The 21988-nt window shown below is 43.6% G+C and overlaps 1 protein-coding gene across 1 annotated transcript; it reads left to right on the top strand.

The window, feature by feature from the left end:
• The first annotated feature begins 9471 nt into the window (after window positions 1–9471).
• On the top strand, window positions 9472–21383 carry LOC134341056 (large ribosomal subunit protein eL19-like). Its single transcript, XM_063038803.1, has 5 exons — window positions 9472–9577; window positions 12250–12372; window positions 13033–13153; window positions 13866–13976; window positions 21235–21383. The coding sequence occupies exons 1-5, from the start codon at window positions 9472–9474 to the stop codon at window positions 21356–21358; spliced, it is 585 nt and encodes a 194-aa protein (XP_062894873.1). The 3' UTR covers window positions 21359–21383.
• Window positions 21384–21988: the final 605 nt, after the last annotated feature.

Raw genomic sequence — 21988 nt, 5'->3', positions numbered from 1 at the left:
TGGCCACTCGCGCTGCCATCGCACTGCCATCTTCTCATCCCTAACCTCCATGAATGCATTAGTAATAATCTTCAAGAGTCACTAGGTTCTGGAATGGTTCGGAAGACAGGAAAATTGTGAATGTCATTCCACTCTTCAAGATGGGAGAGAGGTGCAAGAAAGCAAGTTATAGGACAATTAGTCTAACCTAAGTGGTTGGAAAATCCATCTGCAGCCTTGACCCCCAGGGTGGATCATCACATGCTGCCGCTAGAACCCCATCTCCCCTCCAACCACCACCACTCTGTAATCCTATTTCTCTCAGGTCCCGCCACCAGTTCTTGGGTCCTTGGAGGCTCTATCTTCCTCTAACCCCACCATCCCTGAATAACCCAAACTTCCAAACCAGTCACTGCCAAACCACTTCTTCCCCTCTGATCCCAGCTCTCATCTGAGCTGTTTTCACCATTCCTTCCAACCTTCCCTTTTCTGAATCAGATGTTATGACCTCAGTAAGGGCCTCAACTTTGTCCTGTTGCGCCCACACCTCAGTGGATTCTGTGCCTGCCACAACCCTAAGCTTTTTTCTGTTGCCTCCATCTCCGAGTCTGAGCAAGGACTTCCCATCCTGCAGCAATGACCACTTGTCCTGTCTTCAACTCTCCTCCTCTTCCTGGACACCCCTCTCTAACCCTTTTCATTGTCAACTACCGACGGGATTTCAGCCATCTAGACTTTAACACTCCTCTCTCCAATTCCAACCTCACTCTCTTCTGAACACACTGCTTTCCACTCCTTCCACACTAATCCTAACCTCATCATCAAATCTGCAGGTAAGGGAGGTGCTGTTGTAGTCTGGCTTACTGACCTGTACCTTGCTGAGGCCCAGCGACAACTCTCCGATACCTCCTCTTACTTACCCGTGGAACAGGACCCCACTAAGGAGCACCAGGCAATTGTCTCCCAGACCATCACCAACATTATTGACACTGGGGATCTCCCATCCACTACCACCAACATCATTGTTCCCTCAACCTGCACCTCTCATTTCTACCTCCTACCCAAGATCCACAAACCTGCTTGTCCCAGGTAGACCCATTGTTTCAGCTTGTTCCTGCCTCATTGAATTCATATTGGCATACCTTGACTTTGTTTTTTCCCTCCAGTTCAGTTCCTTCATACCAACATCCATGGCATTTCACACACTCTGGACCTTTTCAATGATTTCAGGTTCTCTGGCCCTCATCATCTTATTTTCACTATGGATGTCCAGTCCCCATACACTTCCATCCCCCGCCAGGGAAGGCCTCAAAGCTCTCAGTTTCTTTCTGGACACCATGCCCAACTAGTTCCCCTCCGGCTGGCAGAACTTGTCCTCATTCTAAATAATTTTTCATTTGGGTCCTCCCACTTCCTTCAAACAAAAAGTGTAGCCATGGGCACTTACATAGTTCCCAACTTTTCCTGTGTTTTGGCAGTGGAACAACCTATGTTCCAAGCCTGCACTAATGACCATCTTGTACTTTTCCAACACTACTTCAACAACTGCATTGGCCCTGCTTCCTGCATCTAAGCTGACCTTGTTGACTTCATCAACTTTGCTTCCAACTTTCACTTTGTCCTCAGATTTACCTGGTCCGTTTCAGACACCTCACTCCCCTGACCTCTCCATCTCCATCTCTGGAAACATCTTATCCACCAATTTCTATTACAAACCCATAGACTCTCACAGTTACCTAGACTATCTCTCTTCCCACCCTGTTATTTGTAAAGGGGTAACGTGAAAATATTTAAGTAGATCACCTTAAACCTTCCCACCAAGATATGGAGTATTCCACTTCCATGTCCTGGCATCACAACATGACCATGAGCGTGCTAATGCATCTCTGGATGAGCCACAGGCACCTGCAGTTCCTCCACCTATAGAAAGCAGGGAGCCGAGCCTGGCAACAAGTTTACAATGTCAGTTTTAGCGAATTCTAGGTTTGGGGATGTGTAGAGTAATGTATTTGTTGGAAATGTACGTAATTTACAACCACCGACATTAAATTGGGGTTCACTTTATGGGAATGATTTGATGTAATTATGTGAATATGTGAAGAATATTAGTAGGTTTTTGTGTTTAGCTTTTGGAGTTCTGTAAAATATATTACAGGTTCCTCAGAACTTCAATTCATTTTATTTGAAAAAACCTAGAAGGTCATCGCTCATTCTTTTCAATTCTAGTGAATATAGGCCCAGAGCCATCAAGCACTCTTCATATGAAAAGCAATTCAATGCTGAGATTCTGCTCCTCTTCAAAGGAATACTAACATTGTATTTGCCTTCCTCACGGCTGACTCAAACTGCAAATTACCCTTTAGGCCAGGGGTCCCAACCTTTTTTGCACTGCGGACAGGTTTAATATTGACAATATTCTTGCGGACCGGCTGATCCGGGGGGGGGGGCGGGGGGGGGGGGGTTGCCGACGGACAAGAGTAGCGATCAAATACGTTGTGTTTACCCCGAGAAAGACTACAATAACCATGAGGCCATGCGCGGGCACCGGTGCGCATGCGCGTACATGCAACATGCCGAACTTTCTCTACAAATCGTTTTTGGGGATTCTGTCGGGGGGGGGGGGTTTGTTAATCACAACCAGAATATAGGTAATAAATTGCTAATACACTCAATTTTGTTTCTAAAAGGGTTTATCTAACGAATTTAATATTAAACACACAGCGCATATTCTCCTCGCATGAATATAGCGATAAGTCAATTATCAGGGGAGGAGAGGGGAGCTTGAAGTAAGTGTTGAACGAACTTCCAGTAGAAATGGTAAAGGCAGGTTCAATATTATCATTTAAAGAAAAATTGGATAGGTATATGGACAGGAAAGGAATGGAGGGTTATGGGCTGAGTGCAGGTCAGTGGGACTAGGTGAGAGTAGCGTTCGGTACAGACTAGAAGGGCCAAGATCGCCTGTTTCCGTGCTGTGATTGTTATATGGTTATATAAGTCAATAGCATCATAACATTTTAAGTAGCATTTGGATATCAAACACACAGGACATATTTTCCCCGTATGAACATATAAAATCATTGCAACACACCAATATCGCTGAATCAGTGGGAGCCCTGGGCTTGTGTTCCTGCAACAACACAGTCCTATCGAGGGGTGGTGGGAGACGATGATACTCGAAGGGGGTTCCTTATGTCCAGCCTATTCCGCAATTTAGTTTTCGTTGCATTCATTGCAGAGATATGTTGGAAATGGAAAGAACGTTTTCAGTGCTTTCGTGGCTATCTCAGGATATTCAGCCTTGACTTTGATCCAGAATGCCAGCAGAGATGTTATGTCAAACATACTTTACAGCCACCGTCATTTTCAAGCTCGAGGAGTTGATCTCCTTCCCGCGCTGACATGGATGATGCGTGAGTAATGACCTCGAATGCGTTCAAGCTCAACGTGTGTGACAGGGAATGAGGAAAGGTGCAGCTGACTCATATCGCCAAATTTTCCTCACGGCCCGGTAGCACATGCTTTGCGGCCTGGTGGTTGGGGACCGCTGGATTAGAGGGCTTGTCTACTGAGTCCTTATGGGTAGAGCTGAGAAACAGGAAAGGTATGGCCACATTAGTGGGATTGTATTACAGACCACACAATAGTCAACGAGAATTGGAAGAGCAAATCTGCAGAGAGATAGCAGGCAACTGCAGGAAACATAAAGTTGTGGTGGTAGGGGATTTTAATTTTCCATACATTGATTGGGACTCCCATACTGTTAGGGGTCTAGATGGTTTAGAGTTTGTAAAATGTGTTCAGGAAAGTTTTCTAAATCAATATATAGAGGGACCAACTAGAGGGGACGCAATATTGGATCTCCTGTTAGGAAACGAGTTAGGACAAGTGATGGAAATCTGTGTAGGGGAGCACTTTGGTTCCAGTGGTCATAACAGCATTAGTTTCAACTTGATCATGGACAAGGATAGATCTGGTCCTAGGGTTGAGGTTCTGAACTGGAATAAGGCCGAATTTGAAGAAATGAGAAAGGATCTAAAAAGCGTGGATTGGAACAGGTTGTTCTCTGGCAAAGGTGTGATCGGTAGGTGGGAAGCCTTCAAAGGAGAAATTTTGAGAGTGCAGAGTTTGTATGTTCCTGTCAGGATTAAAGGCAAAATGAATAGGAATAAGGAACCTTGGTTCTCAAGGGATATTGCAACTCTGATAAAGAAGAAGAGGGAGTTGTATGACGTGTATAGGAAGCAGGGAGTAATAAGGTGCTTGAGGAGTATAAGAAGTGCAAGAAAATACTTAAGAAAGAAATCAGGAGGGCTAAAAGAAGACATGAGGTTGCCTTGGCAGTCAAGGTGAAGGATAATCCAAAGAGCTTTTACAGGTATATTAAGAGCAAATGAATAGTAAGGGATAAAATTGGTCCTCTTGAAGATCAGAGTGGTGGGCTATGTATGGAACCAAACAAAATGGGGAATCTTAAATGGGTTTTTTGCATCTGTATTTACTAAGGAAACTGGCATGGAGTCAATAGAAATAAGGCAAACAAGTAGTGCGGTCATGGAACCTATACAGATTGAAAAGGAGGAGGTGCTTGCTATCTTAAGGCAAATCAGAGTAGAAAAATCCCCAGGACCTGATAGGGTATTCCCTCGGACCTTGAAGGAAACTAATGTTGAAATTGTAGGGGCCCTGGCAGATATATTTAAAATGTCGGTATCTACGGGTGAAGTGCCGGAGGATTGGAGAGTGGCTCATGTTGTTCCGTTGTTTAAAAAAGGATCGAAAAGTAATCCGGGAAATTATAGACCGGTGAGTTTAATGTCGGTAGTAGATAAGTTATTGGAAGAAGTACTTAAGAGACAGAATCTACAAGCATTTGGATAGACAGGGACTTGTTAGGGAGAGTCAACATGGCTTTGTGTGTGTGGTCGGTCATGTTTGACTAATCTATTGGAGGTTTTGAGGAGGTTACCAGGAAAGTGGATGAAGGGAAGGCAGTGGATATTGTCTACATGGACTTCAGTAAGGCCTTTGACAAGGTCCCGCCTGGGAGGTTAGTTAGGAAGATTCATTTGCTAGGTATACATGAAGAGGTGGTAAATTGGATTAGACATTGGCTCAATGGAAGAAGCCAGAGAGTGGTAGTGGAGGTTTGCTTCTCTGAGTGGAGGCCTGTGACTAGTGGTGTGCCACAGGGATCAGTGCTGGGTCCATTGTTATTTATCATCTATATCAATGATCTGGATGATAATGTGGTAAATTGGATCAGCAAATTTGCTGATGATACAAAGATTGGAGGAGTAGTGGACAGTGAGGAAGGTTTTCAAAGCCTGCAGAGGGATATGGAGTAGCTGGAAAAATGGGCTGAAAAATGGTAGATGGAGTTTAATAGAGGCAAGTGTGAGGTATTGCACGTTGGAAGGACAAACCAAGGTAGAACATACAGGGTAAATGGTAAGGCACTGAAGAGTGCAGTAGAACAGAGGGATCTGGGAATACAGATACGAAATTCCCTAAAATTGGCGTCACAGGTAGATAGGGTCATAAAGAGCGCTTTTGATACATTGGCCTTTATTAATCAATTAATATGAGCTGGAATGTTATGATGAGGTGGTATAAGGTATTGGTGAGGCTGAATTTGGAGTATTGTGTTCAGTTTTGGAAGGATATTAATAAGGTTGAAAGAGTGCAGAGAAGGTTTACAAGGATGTTGCCAGGGCTTGAGAAACTGAGTTACAGAGAAAGGTTGAATAGGTTAGGACTTTATTCCCTGGAGCGTAGAAGAATGAGGAGAGATTGACAACCTGACTATGCCAGGCTATCCTATGCGGGCTTAACGGGGGTCAAAGTGGGGTTTAAGTTGGAGCGAAATTCCAAAATTGTCCACTAAGACATCTTTAAAAACGTGCTCGCAGCAAGCAAATTCTTCGGGGTTTTTTCCCGAAACACTTCCACTTACATGTACATCGAAGCCCGCGATGGGCTGGGTTTAAGCGCAGCCGTTTTCAGAAGAAAAACCTATTTTAATAAATACCCGACCACCACCGAGGTCTCGTCATTAGGACAGCGAACTGTTTACCTGTGCTGCGCACTTTATATGCATTTTGAATTACACTTTATTAAATAATATGGTAATATATTGTTCTATCTGGTGTGCGTGATATATGCACTGTGGCTACATCGTGGTCCGGACAGAGGTTGTTTCATTTTTGGACAATCGGCCAGTTGACAATAAACTTGAATTTCAAGATACAGAACTTCTAAATCACTCATTTAAAATCCCCCATTTTGATGTAAAAAAGTAAGTTCTGATCCCGACTATTGCAGGGTGTGTGTGTGTGTGTGTGTGTGTGTGTGTGTGTGTGTGTGTGTGTGTGTGTATGTCTGTGTGTCTACGGACGTATATGCGATCCGACATTGTCCAAACTATTTCACAGTTCTTTTCAGCAGAAAACCAAAGTCTGACAGAGAAGGTCACTAGAGCTGAGGTGTACTTTACATCTTTCATCGTTGGCATAATCTGCCATTCAGAGCCTGCACCACCATTTATTATGATCATGGCTGATCATCCAACTCAGAACCCCACCCCAGCCTTCCCTCCATACACCCTGACCCCTGTAGCCACAAGGGCCATATCTAACTTCCTTTTAAACATAGCTAATGAACTGGCCTCAACAGTTTGCTGTGGCAGAGAATTCCACAGATTCACCACTCTCTGTGTGAAGAAGTTTTTCCTAACCTCGGTCCTAAAAGGCTTCCCCTCTATCCTCAAACTGTGACCCCTCGTTCTAGACCTCCCCAACATCGGGAACAATCTTCCTGCATCTAGCCTGTCCAATCCCTTTAGGATCTTATACGTTTCAATCAGATCCCCCCTCAATCTTCTAAATTCCAACGAGTACAAGCCCAGTTCATCCAGTCTTTCATCATATGAAAGTCCTGCCACCCCAGGAATCAATCTGGTGAACCTTCTTTGTACTCCCTCTATGGCAAAGATGTCTCTCCTCAGATTAGGGGACCAAAACCGCACACAATACTCCAGGTGTGGTCTCACCAAGGCCTTGTACAACTGCAGTAGTACCTCCCTGCTCCTGTACTCGAATCCTCTCGCTATAAATGCCAGCATACCATTCGCCTTTTTCACCGCCTGCTGTACCTGCATGCCCACTTTCAATGACTGGTGTATAATGACACCCAGGTCTCGTTGCACTTCCCCTTTTCCTAATCGGCCACCATTCAGATAATAATCTGTTTTCCTGTTTTTGCCACCAAAGTGGATAACTTCACATTTATCCACATTAAATTGCATCTGCCATGAGTTTGCCCACTCACCCAACCTATCCAAGTCACCCTGCATCCTCTTAGCATCCTCCTCACAGCTAACACTGCCACCCAGCTTCGTGTCATCCGCAAACTTGGAGATGCTGCATTTAATTCCCTCATCCAAGTCATTAATATATATTGTAAACAACTGGGGTCCCAGCACTGAGCCTTGCGGTACCCCACTAGTCATGCCTGCCATTCTGAAAAGGTCCCGTTTATTCCCACTCTTTGCTTCCTGTCTGCTAACCAATTCTCCACCCACACCAATACCTTACCCCCAATACCGTGTGCTTTAAGTTTGCACACTAATCTCCTGTGTGAGACCTTGTCAAAAGCCTTTTGAAAATCCAAATATACCACATCCACTGGTTCTCCCCTATCCACTCTAAAACACTTGTGAATCTGATGTCTTGCAAAATTAACAAATTCATTGACACAGACTGCTATGAGGATGAGGCCTCCTTGAACTGAGTTTTTGCAGGGTGGGATGTCTGCAGTCCTGTGAATACCACATCATACCATATGTACCACACTCTACAACCTAATTGAAATCCATCGAATGGTGGAAGGCCTTGATCGAGTGAATGTGGATGGAAAGGATATTGCGGTTGGCACAGTAGCAATATCTAAAACCAATGTAATGTAGATCGCAGGTGTTTAAAGTACTTTTGGCTAAGTACTGACTAAAGGACTAGCTCGCTTGGCAAGTATAAATTTGGGCCGAAGGGTCTGAAACTCTACCCTTTGATTCGACATAGAGAGCGGCCATTTCAATCCTGACGGCCACTGCGCAGGAACGTGATTCCCTGCGCTTCTGCCTGTAATCTTACCATCAGTACGCAATTCTCGGGGTAATCTCGAGGAAGACAGAGCTTGATAGACGTCATTGCGTAAAACTTGAATGGGCTGCGCAATTCCAATTTAGCGATTATTACCGCATTGTTATATATATGTTTTGAAGGTTTTCCCATACGAAAAGAAAACATTATAGAGGTAAATAATGATTTACTATAATTATATTTATTGTGTTTGTGTAGTGATGTGAGTGGCGTAAGAATTCCTATAGATAAGGAGACTAATTGCGAACCCCTCTTTTGGAATAGTTGGTATCCCCAGAGCTGGAGGGTAGAGCGCCGGGTCTGCGCATGCTCGTTCTTTTCCGGCCAGCGCCATCGAGCCGCCATGAGGTGAGTGGTTGAGGGAGCGGGAGAGATTGAAAGAGTCGAGAAGGGAGCGCGAGGATTGAATAAGGGAGAATAACATGGGTTCCTAGTATTGGAGTGGGAGCGCCCCGGGCAGTGTGGCTCATGGGCTGCTCCCTCGGCGGGTCGGACAGGGGCCTAGTGAAGCTTCGGGCCCAGTGCCCTTTCTTCCTCCTACCCCCCCAACTCTACTCTGGGGAGGCTTCATAACCATTGTCCCAGTGGGGAGAGAGGCCTGTTGTGTTTGAACCGATGTTGCTCATTTTCCTATTCCTACTGCATGGTGAAGAGTTATATTCAGAGTCTGAGCCCGAATCGCCATACCATTGCACATGCTGCGTGTTGGACTGAGTTCCTCCCGGAATTTATCCGTAAGATGCTAGCGTCTTCGGTCGCTCAGTTTTCCAAATTGCGGGACATGAAAGTTATCTTCGAGCAAACGTGTTGTAGATTTAAGGGTCTAGATGTCATCCAAACAGGTTTTTTAATCCGTAATCTACATTTTTTGAATGTAGTGCTTCATGCCTAATATAAAATAAGAGCAAATAAGATACGTATCATTTGAGCCAGTTCCACCATTCAGTAAAATTCAGATGTTTTCAGTCATTTCTAAATTGATCTTTGTAAATCAAATATCTTTTTCTCAGCCTTGAACATACTCACATTCAGCATGCATAGCTCTCTCCACAATCAAATTCCTTATAAATCTCTTAAATAAGCCTCTTGTAATTGGAAGCTTTGTCTATTGATTCTTGTTTAATTTTGTCAGGAAAATCGTTGATCAGTATATGAAGCTTTTCTCCAAGGCAATTTACCATGTCACGTAATATGTACTAGGGAAGATCTTTGTATTTTAGTTTTGTAATCGCTTAAGTGAAGTTTAAGCTGTTTGCACAATTCAACTGATCAGAATTGTGAACGAGTATATTTTGATGTTTAACAAACTTATCTTTCCCTTTGTTAACATAGTATGCTCAGGCTTCAAAAGAGACTTGCTTCCAGCGTTTTGCGTTGTGGGAAGAAGAAGGTATGGTTGGACCCCAATGAAACCAATGAGATAGCCAATGCCAATTCTCGTAAGTGTGATTTTGTTTTATGTAATTTATGTGTCTTTGCTCTACTGGTGGGCCGTATTCCGCTGATTCTTGAGAATTTGGATAAACCCGGTTTTAATTTTGAAAAGAAAAAATTGTTAAATCTGAACTTATAAGATCATAGAACAAGGTCTCAGCAATCAAGCAGTATTTTGGTGCAACTTCCTGATTTTGTAATTCTTGCATAAAATATGTGTTTTTCCTATCATTACTTAGTTTTTGTCAAATGAGACACAAAAAGCTAATTATTCCTATTTATTTAGTCTTATGTAGACTTAGAGCTTTTAAGTCACTGTGTCTACAGTCCAGGAGTCCCCAACCGTTTTGCACCGCAGACCAGTTTAATATTGATAATCTTGCAGACTGACCGACTGGGGGATTGTCAACTATAAGTGACTTATAAGTGGCTAATACACTCATTTTCATTTCTAAAAAGATTTTATCTGACAAATTTAATATTAAACACACTGCTTATTTTCCTCGCATGAATATAGCGATAAGTCAGTAGCATCTATACATTTTAAGTAACATTTGGATATTAAACACACAGTGCATATTTTCCTCATATGAACATCTAAAATCATTGCAACACACCAATATCGCTGAATCAGTGGGAGCCCTGGGGTTGTTTCCCTGCAACAAAACGGTCCTATCGAGGGGTGATGGGAGACAGCGATACACGAAGGGGGTTCCTTATGTCAAGTCTATTCCACAATTTAGCTTTTGTTGCAGCATTCATTGCAGAGATATGTTGGAAATAGAAGCAACGTTTTCAGTGCTTTCGTGGCTATCTCAGGATATTCAGCCTTGACTTTGATCCAGAATGCTGGCAGAGATGTTATGTCAAACATACTTTTCAGCCCACCGTCATTTGCAAGCCCAAGGAGTTGATCATTTTTCCACGCTGACATGGATGGTTCACTTGGGGGCATTCACAAATGTGTCATGGACCCATTTCTTTGCACGTTCTGCATCATTTGCAGTTGGGAAGTAAAGCTCAAGTTCTCTCGACAGCGAAGATAGGTGTTCGTGCACCAGCTGTGAGCCTCAGTCTCTCCCAAAATCCAGCTAATGTTGGGAATATGTCAAATATGCCCCTGTCCACTCGCCGTCCGCACAGTTCCAGTTTGGCTGTGAAAGCAGACACTTTATCTGCCAACTTGAAGACAGTTGTCATTCTCCCCTGAAGTGACAAATTAAGTTCATTGAGCTGGTTGAAGATGTCACACAGATAAACGAGTTTTGCTATCCACTCCTCGTCACTGAAGGGTGCTGCCAGTGGTGACTTTTTTCCTGAAAGAAATCTCTGTAGCTGCTCTCTTAACTCAAAAACCCTGGCCAGGGCTCTCCCCCTTGATAGCCACCTGACTTCAGTGTGTAAGAGAAGCGTTTATGCTCTGCATCCATTTCCTCGCAAAGCTGCTCAAATACGTGAATTGAGGGATTTTGCTTTAATGTGATTGATAACTTCAGCAACGTCACTCAATACGCTGTTAAGATCAGGTGACATTTTCCAGCATTTCCCAGTGTGTGACACAGTGTGTAGACTGGCATTCAGGAGCAACCTCTGACTCGGGTAGTGAAACCAGATTCGTTAAGCCGTTCCAACAGCTGTGCTTCGATGTCCTCCACTACGTCATTGACTCTCCTTGAAACTGTGGTAGCTGAAAGAGAAACCTGTATCATCTTGTTAGCTGCAGCTTCTCCCAATAGTTCAATATCAGCACATGTCCTTGGCAGCAGGCAGAATCAATTCTTCACCAACAGTGAAAGGCTTCTTAGCCTTAGCAATCCGGCTAGCCACTAAGTACAACGCTCTCAGAGCAGCAGCATTTGTGGAGCTGGTGGCTCTCAACACTTGCTTCTGTCCCGCTTGCTCACGGTTTTCTGCTAAAAAAACTCAACGAGTTTATAGGAACTAGCAGTGCTGAAATGTGTGACTTCTCATTTTCAATCCCTTCAAAATGATCAAAAATATATAAAACATACCACTTTGACAAATTGTGGACCTTTTATTATTCTGTGGTTTTGCCTTTCTCATGGTTTATTTTCTTGCCTACTTCTCCACAAATGGGACTGGACATTATTGAATAATATTGTGAATTTTGATGGACTCAGAAAGTAGTTAAAACTGTAGCTTAAACTAGAATGAGAACCGCCAAATATGTGTATAGGGTGGGGGGGGGGGGCGGGAGAGACAGGTAACTACTTGTCTGCTCTGAAAACTAGTAATAGTTGAGTTTTCCAGTATTGACAGTTCAGGATTGCCTAGTTCAACCCAACCTGAGCTATACATTTTCTGAGTTATTTCCAACTGTAATAGTATTTGAATGGAGAGCAACAAGTCAAATTATGTACTTCAAGTTGACTGTTTATAGGTTCTAGCAGTGGGTGAAATATGTGTCTCCTTATCCTCGCTCCAATCAGAATGATCAAAGCTTGATACCTAAACAAAATGTTTTTTTCTTTACTGTTCTTGTGGTTTATTTCTTGCAAACTTCACCTCCACCAATGGGACTGGACTTTATTGAATAGTATTGAGAATTGTGATGGGCTTGCAGAGTAGTTACAACTGTAGTGAGAATCACCAAATATGTGTAAGGGATAGGAAGAAATATGTAATACAAAATACAGAGTTTCTTTTCCTTCTGCAGGTCAACAGATCAGAAAATTGGTTAAAGATGGCCTGATTATTCGCAAACCTGTTACGGTGCATTCGCGTGCTCGATGCAGGAAAAACACTCTTGCGCGCAGGAAAGGCCGACATACGGGTATAGGTAAGTATTATTCCTTCCCTACAAGTGTTAAAAATGTAAATGAATTTTATGTCTTTTATATGTATTGTTCATTGGCTTTTAATATTTTAGTGTTTTAACATCAATAAATTATAAGCAAAACTCCTGGGCATCTATTAGTAGATATTAGCCAACTTTGTAAAGAGCATTAATTTTTGCTTTATATAGCTTGAAGAGAGTAAGCCCTGTTTTGTTCATTCTTGCCAAGTAGAAGCAGGTTCGATATGATGGTGGATGATGAAACTGCCAATTTCTATGAGGGACTTTAGAATGTGATAATATGGGATTATTTTGTGAAATAGTCTTGTGTACTAGAATATTCATCCTTTTATGTAAGTGCAAGATCACCAGTTTGCTTGATAACTAGAATTAATATGCGTTCCTTTGTCATTTCGTTTGGGCACTTTGGGTGACTTTAAAGACTAAAAATTGTGGTGTCTTTTGTTTTCTCAAGTTGTATTAACCCTTTGGTTTCTCTGCTTCAATTGTTCGCATTTACTTCTCACTATAAATGTATAATTTAGCTGCGGGTGACAAGAATACTGATCATTTTGTGGGTACAGTAATTTCCTTGGATTTATTTACTTTGGCTTTGATTCTTGAATTTTGTTGGATTAAATGTTCCTTTGCATTCCTGAACAGGTAAGCGAAAGGGTACAGCCAATGCCCGTATGCCCGAGAAACTGTCCTGGATGAGGAGAATGAGAATTCTGAGGCGCCTGCTTCGCCGATACAGGGAGTCGAAGAAGATTGATCGCCACATGTAAGATTCTGTAATTATGATTCCTGGAAGAGCTGTGTCTCAAGGTTGAGGATTTGTCTGAGGTTTGACTTGGTCACTGCATGAAGCCAAAGTGGCTATAGCAAGTGTGCTAGATACCATGTGTGAACCCTCAGTTGCCAAATAGACAAACAAGAATATTCAGTTACATTATGATTAATGTACCTCTCCCGCCCTTACGTCTTGATTTAAAATTTAATATATGGCCTAGCATCAGTGGTCCTTCACAATTCAAATATATACTATTTTTTGACATTTCTGTCTTGTAGTCCAGCAATACTAATCTCAGTGAATCTCCATTCTTCATTCTGGCTGTGATGGAGCTAATTGAGTTCACTGTAACCTTAATCTTTTAAGCTTCAAATTGAACTATCCAACATAATTTACAATCTAATAATGTCAGAAATGATATTGATTTTCCCATAGGCTTTAATTAGAATTTAATTATTGCAAATAATGATAAACCTACATTTTAGTAATCAGTTTTACTTATTTTCAATCCTATTCTCTTGGAAGTCTTAAAGTCAATATTTTTGAATTCAAATGTTAAATCTACTCTATTTTATAAGTGCATTTATCTTGAACAGTATCAATGTGGAATAATAATATCCTGGACTATATTTTGAAGGAATGCCAGTGGCTTGCAGCAGTCTGAATAGATAAGAACTTTGTTTCTTTGACACTACCCTTGCAGGTATCACAGTCTGTATCTGAAGGTGAAGGGTAATGTGTTCAAAAATAAGCGCATCTTGATGGAGCACATTCACAAGCTGAAGGCAGACAAGGCTCGCAAGAAGCTTCTGGCGTAAGTGTATAAATCTGCAAGAAGTGTTTTGAATTTAAGTATACTATTTTAGAAATTGAATGTGATTGCCCTTTGATTGAACTATATGCTTAATTATTCTTGGGTGGGGGGGTTCTAGGCTTCAATGCATACTTAAATAATTTTGTGATTGGATTACTCATCTTTGTATCTTAAATGTGAATTTTCAGTTTTATCCCTTTCGTTTCTATTTCTGATTAAATCCTACCCACAGTGGTTTTAACTGCATAAGATTTGAAGCCTAAAATCTTAATTCCAAAGCTTAACGTAGAACATAGAATAGTACAGCACAGTACAGGCCTTTCAGCCCACAATGTTGTGCCGACCCTCAAACCCTGCCTCCCATATAAGCCCCCACCTTAAATTCCTCCATATATTTGTCTAGTAGTCTCTTAAACTTCACTAGTGTATCTGCCTCCACCACTGACTCAGGCAGTGCATTCCATGCACCAACCACTCTCTGAGTAAAAAACCTTCCTCTAATATCCCCCTTGAACTTCCCACCCCTTACCTTAAAGCAATGTCCTCTTGTATTGAGCAGTGGTGCCCTGGGGAAGAGGCACTGGCTATCCACGCTATCTATTCCTCTTATTATCTTGTACACCTCTATCATGTCTCCTCTCATCCTCCTTCTCTCCAAAGAGTAAAGCCCTAGCTCCCTTAATCTCTGATCATAATCCATACTCTCTAAACCAGGCAGCATCCTGGTAAATCTCCTCTGTACCCTTTCCAATGCTTCCACATCCTTCCTATAGTGAGGTGACCAGAACTGGACACAGTACTCCAAGTGTGGCCTAACCAGAGTTTTATAGAGCTGCATCATTACCTTGCAACTCAAACTCTATCCCTCTACTTATGAAAGCTAACACCCCATAAGCTTTCTCAACTACCCTAGCTACCTGTGAGGCAACTTTCAGGGATCTGTGGACATGTACCTCAGATCCATCTGCTCCTCCACACTACCAAATATCCTGCCATTTACTTTGTACTCTGCCTTGGAGTTTGTGTCCCCTTCCTTTGTTACTCAGACTTGAGCATAATTGGTTATTCCTGGTCACAGCACAGCTCTTCCCTCCCATGTTTACTGGTTTACTCTCAGTAAACATGACACTGATTTCTGAAGTTTCCATGCTAGTCTTTGGATCAGTGTAAAGCCTTTACTTTTCATATCTAAACACCCTCTGACCTTTGAGGCTGCGTGTTTATTCTTGGTGTAGTTGCTCTACTTTTATCTGTGCTATTAGCTTCTAAGGTTCATTGCACTGCCTTAAACAAATACGATTTTTACTGTGAAAAACTGAGCAGTTGAAGGAATTCACTGGGTCAGGCAGCATCTGTATGGGGAAATGGGCAGTCCAGGTTTAGGATCAAGACCCAAAATGATGAAGGTCAGATTTAGGTATTGTTACGTACCCCGTAACTGGGTTGCCAAACCAGCAGAAATGGATCACTCAGTTGGAGTCTGGAGTACTAGAACTAAGAAAGTTTTATTAAAGAAACAAGCAACACAGTAATCGAAAGGATAATAAATGCAACAGTTCAGCAATGATAAACACACATGTGCACAGAATTAAGATAACAGCATCAATCAAGCTCTTTCGTTGTCTAGGGGTAAATGACCAAATTTCAAAGTGACTCAAAGTTCAGTCCAGTTTAGTCCAGTTCAGTTCGCAGTAATCGTTGCCATGGCGATGGACAACGTGGGGGAAGAGAGAGAGAGAACAGGAACAACTGATCATTCAGACACGGCTTCACTCACAGACCGGCGGGATTGCTCACAAGCAGCTTTTGGGCAGGTCCTTGGTGATGTCACCTGAGGTCACCGACTGTGACCCCTCCTCCAGATGCGGTCGATCCTCTGCAGTTAACCCGGCACCCAGGCAAGGGCGGACACACACCGGGTTCCCGCTAATCGTACCTTTCCACCCTGGCCGTTGTCTGGTACTTCCCACTGACTCGTGAGAAGCGTACCGCTTCCAGCGTCTCGTTACCTCGGGTGACGTGTGTGTCTGTCTTAGCGAACCGGTCCCTTTTTATCCCCCTGCTGGGGTATCGCCTGTCCATCACTTCAAACAGTTCAGGGTTCAAAGGGGGAGCCGCTCCAGACAGCTCTCTCTCCCGTCCCTTCATTACACATCTCCAGATGCTGCTCCATTGTTCCTTATCTCTCCTTCCCCTGAGGGCAGGTGGCAGACCACTTGCTGATGTCACTGATGCTAACCCAGGCCAGCAAACATCTTAATTTTATGTGTATTCTCGTCACGCTTCCCCCCTTTAAGGATTTTTACCGGGAGGTAAAAATTACAAACATGAATACATTATTTGATACATACACAAATATACATCTTTAACAGCTATTTGGCTAACACAGCGAGTTTGAAGCTGTCAACACCTTGACAGACAGTCATCACATTTTCTGTTCCTTTTACACGTGTTATTAATAATCCCTTAGACCAGGCTCCAACTCAGCAAACTTCATAGTGGCCAAAAACACTGATGAATTGCAACCAATGTAACCTCTCATTTGGTTTTGTCCCGGACCACAACAACAAGGGTCGTCCCACTCCGACTCAGTTTTCTCTCGCAAGGGCTTAGTAGGAGGGGGACGGGTATTGACCGCAGAGTTATTGCAAAACTTCCTGCAGTACCCCACCATCTTCAAGAGCCTTCTGAGGGCCCTCTTGTCTGTCGGGGTTGGGAGGTCAGCGATAGCCTGCACTGTAGCTTGCATCGCTGCCAGCTGCCCCTGTGTCACCACAATTCCCAGGTAAGTGACCCTCGTGTGGCCGAACTAATTTTTTTCAAGGTTCACTATCAAACTGGCTTCAGACAGCCGTATTAAATTGCCAATACACACCTCTGTGTTCATCAGCCCTTTAGTCACTGAATTACTCAAAAAATATGGGTGTTGTTTACTAGGCCGCCCTATTGTAACAGACATCACCCAACGTCCCAGTTCTTTGCATTTCCTCGGGACAATCAAACCCACGGGCGCGAGTCGTTTAATTAATTCTTCTAAAGATTCGCTTTGTTCGGGGATTAAGGGAGAGACCTTATCAGTAGACCTGGCCAAAACAATAGCCTTCTCCCATCTGATCGATCCCATGCTAATCTTTTCAAAATGTTTTTTTCCTCTTATCAGGGGGCCCCTAGCTTCATTGATTTCCACGCTAACACCGACTAGGTTTGTTAGCATATCAAAAGCCGGTGACCGTCTCAGTTCGCGTCGGTCATGATCAATAACGTTTTTCCCCTCGGGCAGCCGGTAAATCTCTTTCATGATTCCACCAACTGTTCCCTCCAGCATCGCAAAATGTCCACCGGGGGGTACCTCGTGGGCCATGTTAAAAACTTCATCCCCATAACTCTTTTGCACCACCCCCCACTCCTCATCTGCGGGTACTGTACTTGATTTCCCTTTTTTCCTTAGCACTTCCTCATCCGCACAATAGCCTACTAGTTCCCTTGTTAAAGCTGTGTCAGAGAGAACTGTCTCTGCCAAAACCATCAGCCCCTTGTCTCGCTCCTGCGTCTGCACAAATTCTTTCCTGGCTACTGCTACGTCTGTCCCAGCTCCCTCACTACCTCTTGTCTCACTACACCCCGTCTCATACAAGGTTGGCAGAAATGTTTCAGCTAAATTTATGTCGGCCTCTGCAGCTTTCCTCGCCATCCACCGAGTTACTGCGCAAACGGGATAAACCTGTGAGTCCACGGGCTCCATGCTGGCAGGCTGACTTGTCAGCCTCACGGCGGGGAACACGATTCCCCCGGCGAGGTCATTACCGAGCAAGACTTCCACGTCTTTCATCGGTAATTCGGACCTCACCCCGATCGTGACTGGTCCAGAGACCAGGTTGCTCTGTAAGTGTATCTGGTGCAAAGGGACTGACTCTGTCCCTTCCCCAACACCTTTGACCTCTACCTCCCCAGTCTGGGTCTCTGAGCTAAACTCTAATACACTCTTCAGTATTAGTGACTGACACGCTCCCGTGTCTCTCCAGATCCGCACTGGAACTGGTTTTAACCCCTCCTTCACTGACACCAGTCCGGCTGAGATAAACCTCTCGCGCCCTTCCTGGACTTTTTCAGACCTGTCCTTCCCTAGCGGTTCGCTTAACAGCTCGATACAGCCATTCCAAATTTCCGCTTTTCCTTTCCCCGCCTCCTTCCTTGGGGCAAAGCACCTGGACGCAAAGTGTCCAGCTTTCCCACAATTATAACAGACGACCCCAGGAGACTTCCTACCAGACTGCTCCCAGTCTACCTTATCCTTTTCACTAGTCCCCGGCTTACTCCGGCGGACTCTCCCCTCCGTCCTGACTACCCTTCTGGTAGCCTTTACTCGGGGCAAACTTCATTTTATGCGTCAACGCATACTCATCCGCTAACTTAGCAGTTGCGGCTAACCTGGCTGCCTCTTTCTCATCTAGGTAGGGTCTCATACCCTCAGGAACACAACCTTTAAACTGCTCAATCAGTGTCAGTTGTAGCAGTCTGTCATAATCCCCCTCTACCCCCTTCGAGGCGCACCAACGCTCACAATATGTTTGCATCTCACGGGCAAACTCTAAATATGTGCGGTCCCACTGCTTCCTTGCATTCCGGAACCTCTGCCGGTATGCCTCCGGGACCAACTCATAAATCCTGAGGATGGCCTCTTTCACCACCTCATACCTCTGGGCATCTTCCGCGGACAAAGCTGAGTAAGCTTCTTGGGCCTTCCCTTTCAGTACACTCTGAAGTAACACAGCCCACTTATCCCTTGGCCAGTCCTGACTTATAGCCACTTTTTCGAAGTGGAGAAAGTACCGATCCACGTCGGTATCGTCAAATGGGGGAACCAGCCTAACCTCCTGGGTCGCCCGGAACCCTCCACCTTGGTTCGGCACGAGCCCCTGCTCGGCCCTTATCTTTAACTTCTCCAGCTCAAATTCCCTTTCCCTCTGTTTCCCTCTCTCTTCAACTGTCTGTCCCTCTCTTTCTCTTCTCTCTCCATCTGTCTGTCCCTCTCTTTCTCTTCGTGTTCTAACTGCCGTACCCGGAACTCGTGCTCGAGTCTCAGTTTTTCAAGCTGCACCTGTACTGCGTCTCCAGCAGGTTTTTCAATAGACACCACCCCCAGCTCACCTTGGGGAAACACACCTTTAGATACATAGTGCTCTACAATAGCTCTGTGTATCTCCTCTCTCCTCATTGTCGACTTCACCTTAGCAAGATTCAACCGTTTGGCCACAGCTATCAATTCCGATTTCCTGGCATCCTCTAATGCCTCCAAGGTCGGCGCCTTTATAAATTCCTCAGCCTCCATTTCTGCTGTTTGTCTTTTCTTTCTTTCGGGAATTTTAACCCAATCAATTTACTCTGTCCCAAATTTAGCATTCAAAATCCCGGACGAGCCCCCACTTATGTTACGTACCCCGTAACTGGGTTGCCAAACCAGCAGAAATGGATCACTCAGTTGGAGTCTGGAGTACTAGAACTAAGGAAGTTTTATTAAAGAAACAAGCAACACAGTAATCGAAAGGATAATAAATGCAACAGTTCAGCGATGATAAACACACATGTGCACAGAATTAAGAAAACAGCATCAATCAAGCTCTTTCGTTGTCTAGGGGTAAATGACCAAATTTCAAAGTGACTCAAAGTTCAGTCCAGTTTAGTAGTTCAGTTCGCAGTAATCGTTGCCATGGCGGTGGACAACGTGGGGGAAGAGAGAGAGGGAACAGGAACAACTGATCATTCAGACACGGCTTCACTCACAGACCGGTGAGATGGCTCACAAGCAACTTTTGGTCGGGTCCTTGGTGATGTCACCTGAGGTCACCGACTGACCCCTCCTCCAGATGCGGTCGATCCTCTGCAGTGAACCCGGCACCCAGGCAAGGGCGGACACACACCGGGTTCCCGCTGATCGTACCTTTACACCCTGGCCGTTGTCTGGTACTTCTCACCCACTCGTGAGAGGCGCACCGCTTCCAGCGTCTCGTTACCTCGGGTGGCGTGTGTGTCTGCCTTAGTGAACCGGTCCCTTTTTATCCCCCTGCTGGGGTATCGCCTGTCCATCACTTCAAACAGTTCAGGGTTCAAAGGGGGAGCCGCTCCAGACAGCTCTCTCTCCCCCGTTCCTTCATTACACATCTCCAGACGCTGCTCCATTGTTCCTTATCTCTCCTTCCCCTGAGGGCAGGTGGCAGACCAACTGCTGATGCCACTGATGCTAACCCAGGCCAGCAAACATCTTAATTTTATGTGTATTCTCGTCACAGTATATTATCACCGATATATGAAATTTGTTTTCTGACAGCAAGCATTAATTGTTATGTTACAAAAATAAATAGTGCAAGAGGAATGTTAGGTAATGCTCTTTAGTTCCTCCAGCGGTTTTATATATTTCACCTTACAGTATCTGCCTGGTGAAGTGTCTTAGCCAAACTTTGACTGTTCCTTTTCAATCATATATTGTTTGGCTTGCAGGCCTCCTCCAGCAATTTGTGTGTGTTACACAAGAACTGCACATTTGCATAATTTCTTGTGTGTCCCTGGGCGTCTGTAGAGCTTTATTGTCATTGCTGCGGACAAGATGGCAGTGTGAAATAGCATGTTGGCAATACAATTACTAAAACAATAACAAAATTTAAAATAACATTTGAGTTATTTAGAGTGACGTTTAAGTTACAACTAGATTGAAAACAACTAAATTGAAAAGAAAGAGTGTCCCATTCAAGTGTTGCAGAACAACCTTGGGGAATAATCTGTTTTTCAGTCTGGATGCCCATGCAGAGATGTTTCTGTATCTCCTGTTGGATGGTAAGAGAGCAGATGATTTTCTGGGGTGTGATGAGTCCATCATGATTTTGCGGGTATGCTGTAGACAAAGTGGGTTGTAGATGGTCTCCGTGATGTTCTGTGCAGTCCTTATCACTCATTGAAGTGTTTTTTGGTCAAATTTATTACAGTGGCGTAGGATTTTGTTGAGCAGTAGTACAGTTTGCTTCCAATTGTACATTGATGAAGGTTTACCAGCAGCTTTTATGGGAACTCTGATAAAAAAATACTGACTGATTGTTTTAGGTTATCTGTCAATATCTAGAGTGACTCTAGATTTTTGATTCTTGGTGATATTTCTGTGTTAATGGTGTTCATAGATATAGATGTGTAATAGTTGATCACTTGCTATTCTAACTAATCCCACAGCAATTAAATGCTTTGGTGCTGACCAGAGTTCATTGTTTTGTAGTGACCAAGCTGAAGCTCGCAGAAACCGGACTAAGGAAGCCCGGAAGCGCCGTGAAGAGCGTCTGCAGGCCAAGAAGGAAGAGATCATTAAGACGCTCTCTAAGGAAGAAGAATCTAAAAAATAGATTTTCTTGTACAGATTAGTAGACTAATTAAACATTCAACATTGAACTACCTCGATTGGATTGTTCCTTTTTACATGTGATTTAGCAGTAAACTAACTGCCTGATCAGCCATTCAGATTATTGCTGATCTAATTAACCACTACTCTGAAATCCTATATAAGAATTGAGGAAAAGTTTAAAAGCGTTCATTCTCAGAAAATTTCAACTATCTTAAACCAGTGGCTTAGATATCAATAACCCTTGACTTCTAGATCTTGCAGAAATGTCCTGTATCAAAACTATCAAGATCGATTGGGACCATGATTCTTTCAATAATATTTTAAGGATACACCACGGTAAGAGTCCCAGCAAGTCCACACTGGCCATTTATACCGACATGACAAATTAATCTATATTTCTTCAGCGAGACCTAGTTTCCAGGTCTATAATCTTATTTTGGTATCTTTCCAAACGATTTGTATCTTCAAACAATTTTTTCAATTCTTCTTTGTGTGTAATAATTTGAGTTTCTAAGTCTTTAACTTTTCCCAGAAATGACTTCATTTCATTACTATTCTTTTCCAGTTGGTCTTTAATTGATCCATTCAGATCCTTAATTGAATTCAGTGTCCGAACGATACCTTCAGCCCA

The sequence above is a fragment of the Mobula hypostoma genome, chromosome Y (assembly GCF_963921235.1).
Source record: "Mobula hypostoma chromosome Y, sMobHyp1.1, whole genome shotgun sequence".
Lineage (NCBI taxonomy): Eukaryota > Metazoa > Chordata > Chondrichthyes > Myliobatiformes > Myliobatidae > Mobula > Mobula hypostoma.
This window is presented reverse-complemented; position numbering and strand designations above follow the sequence as displayed.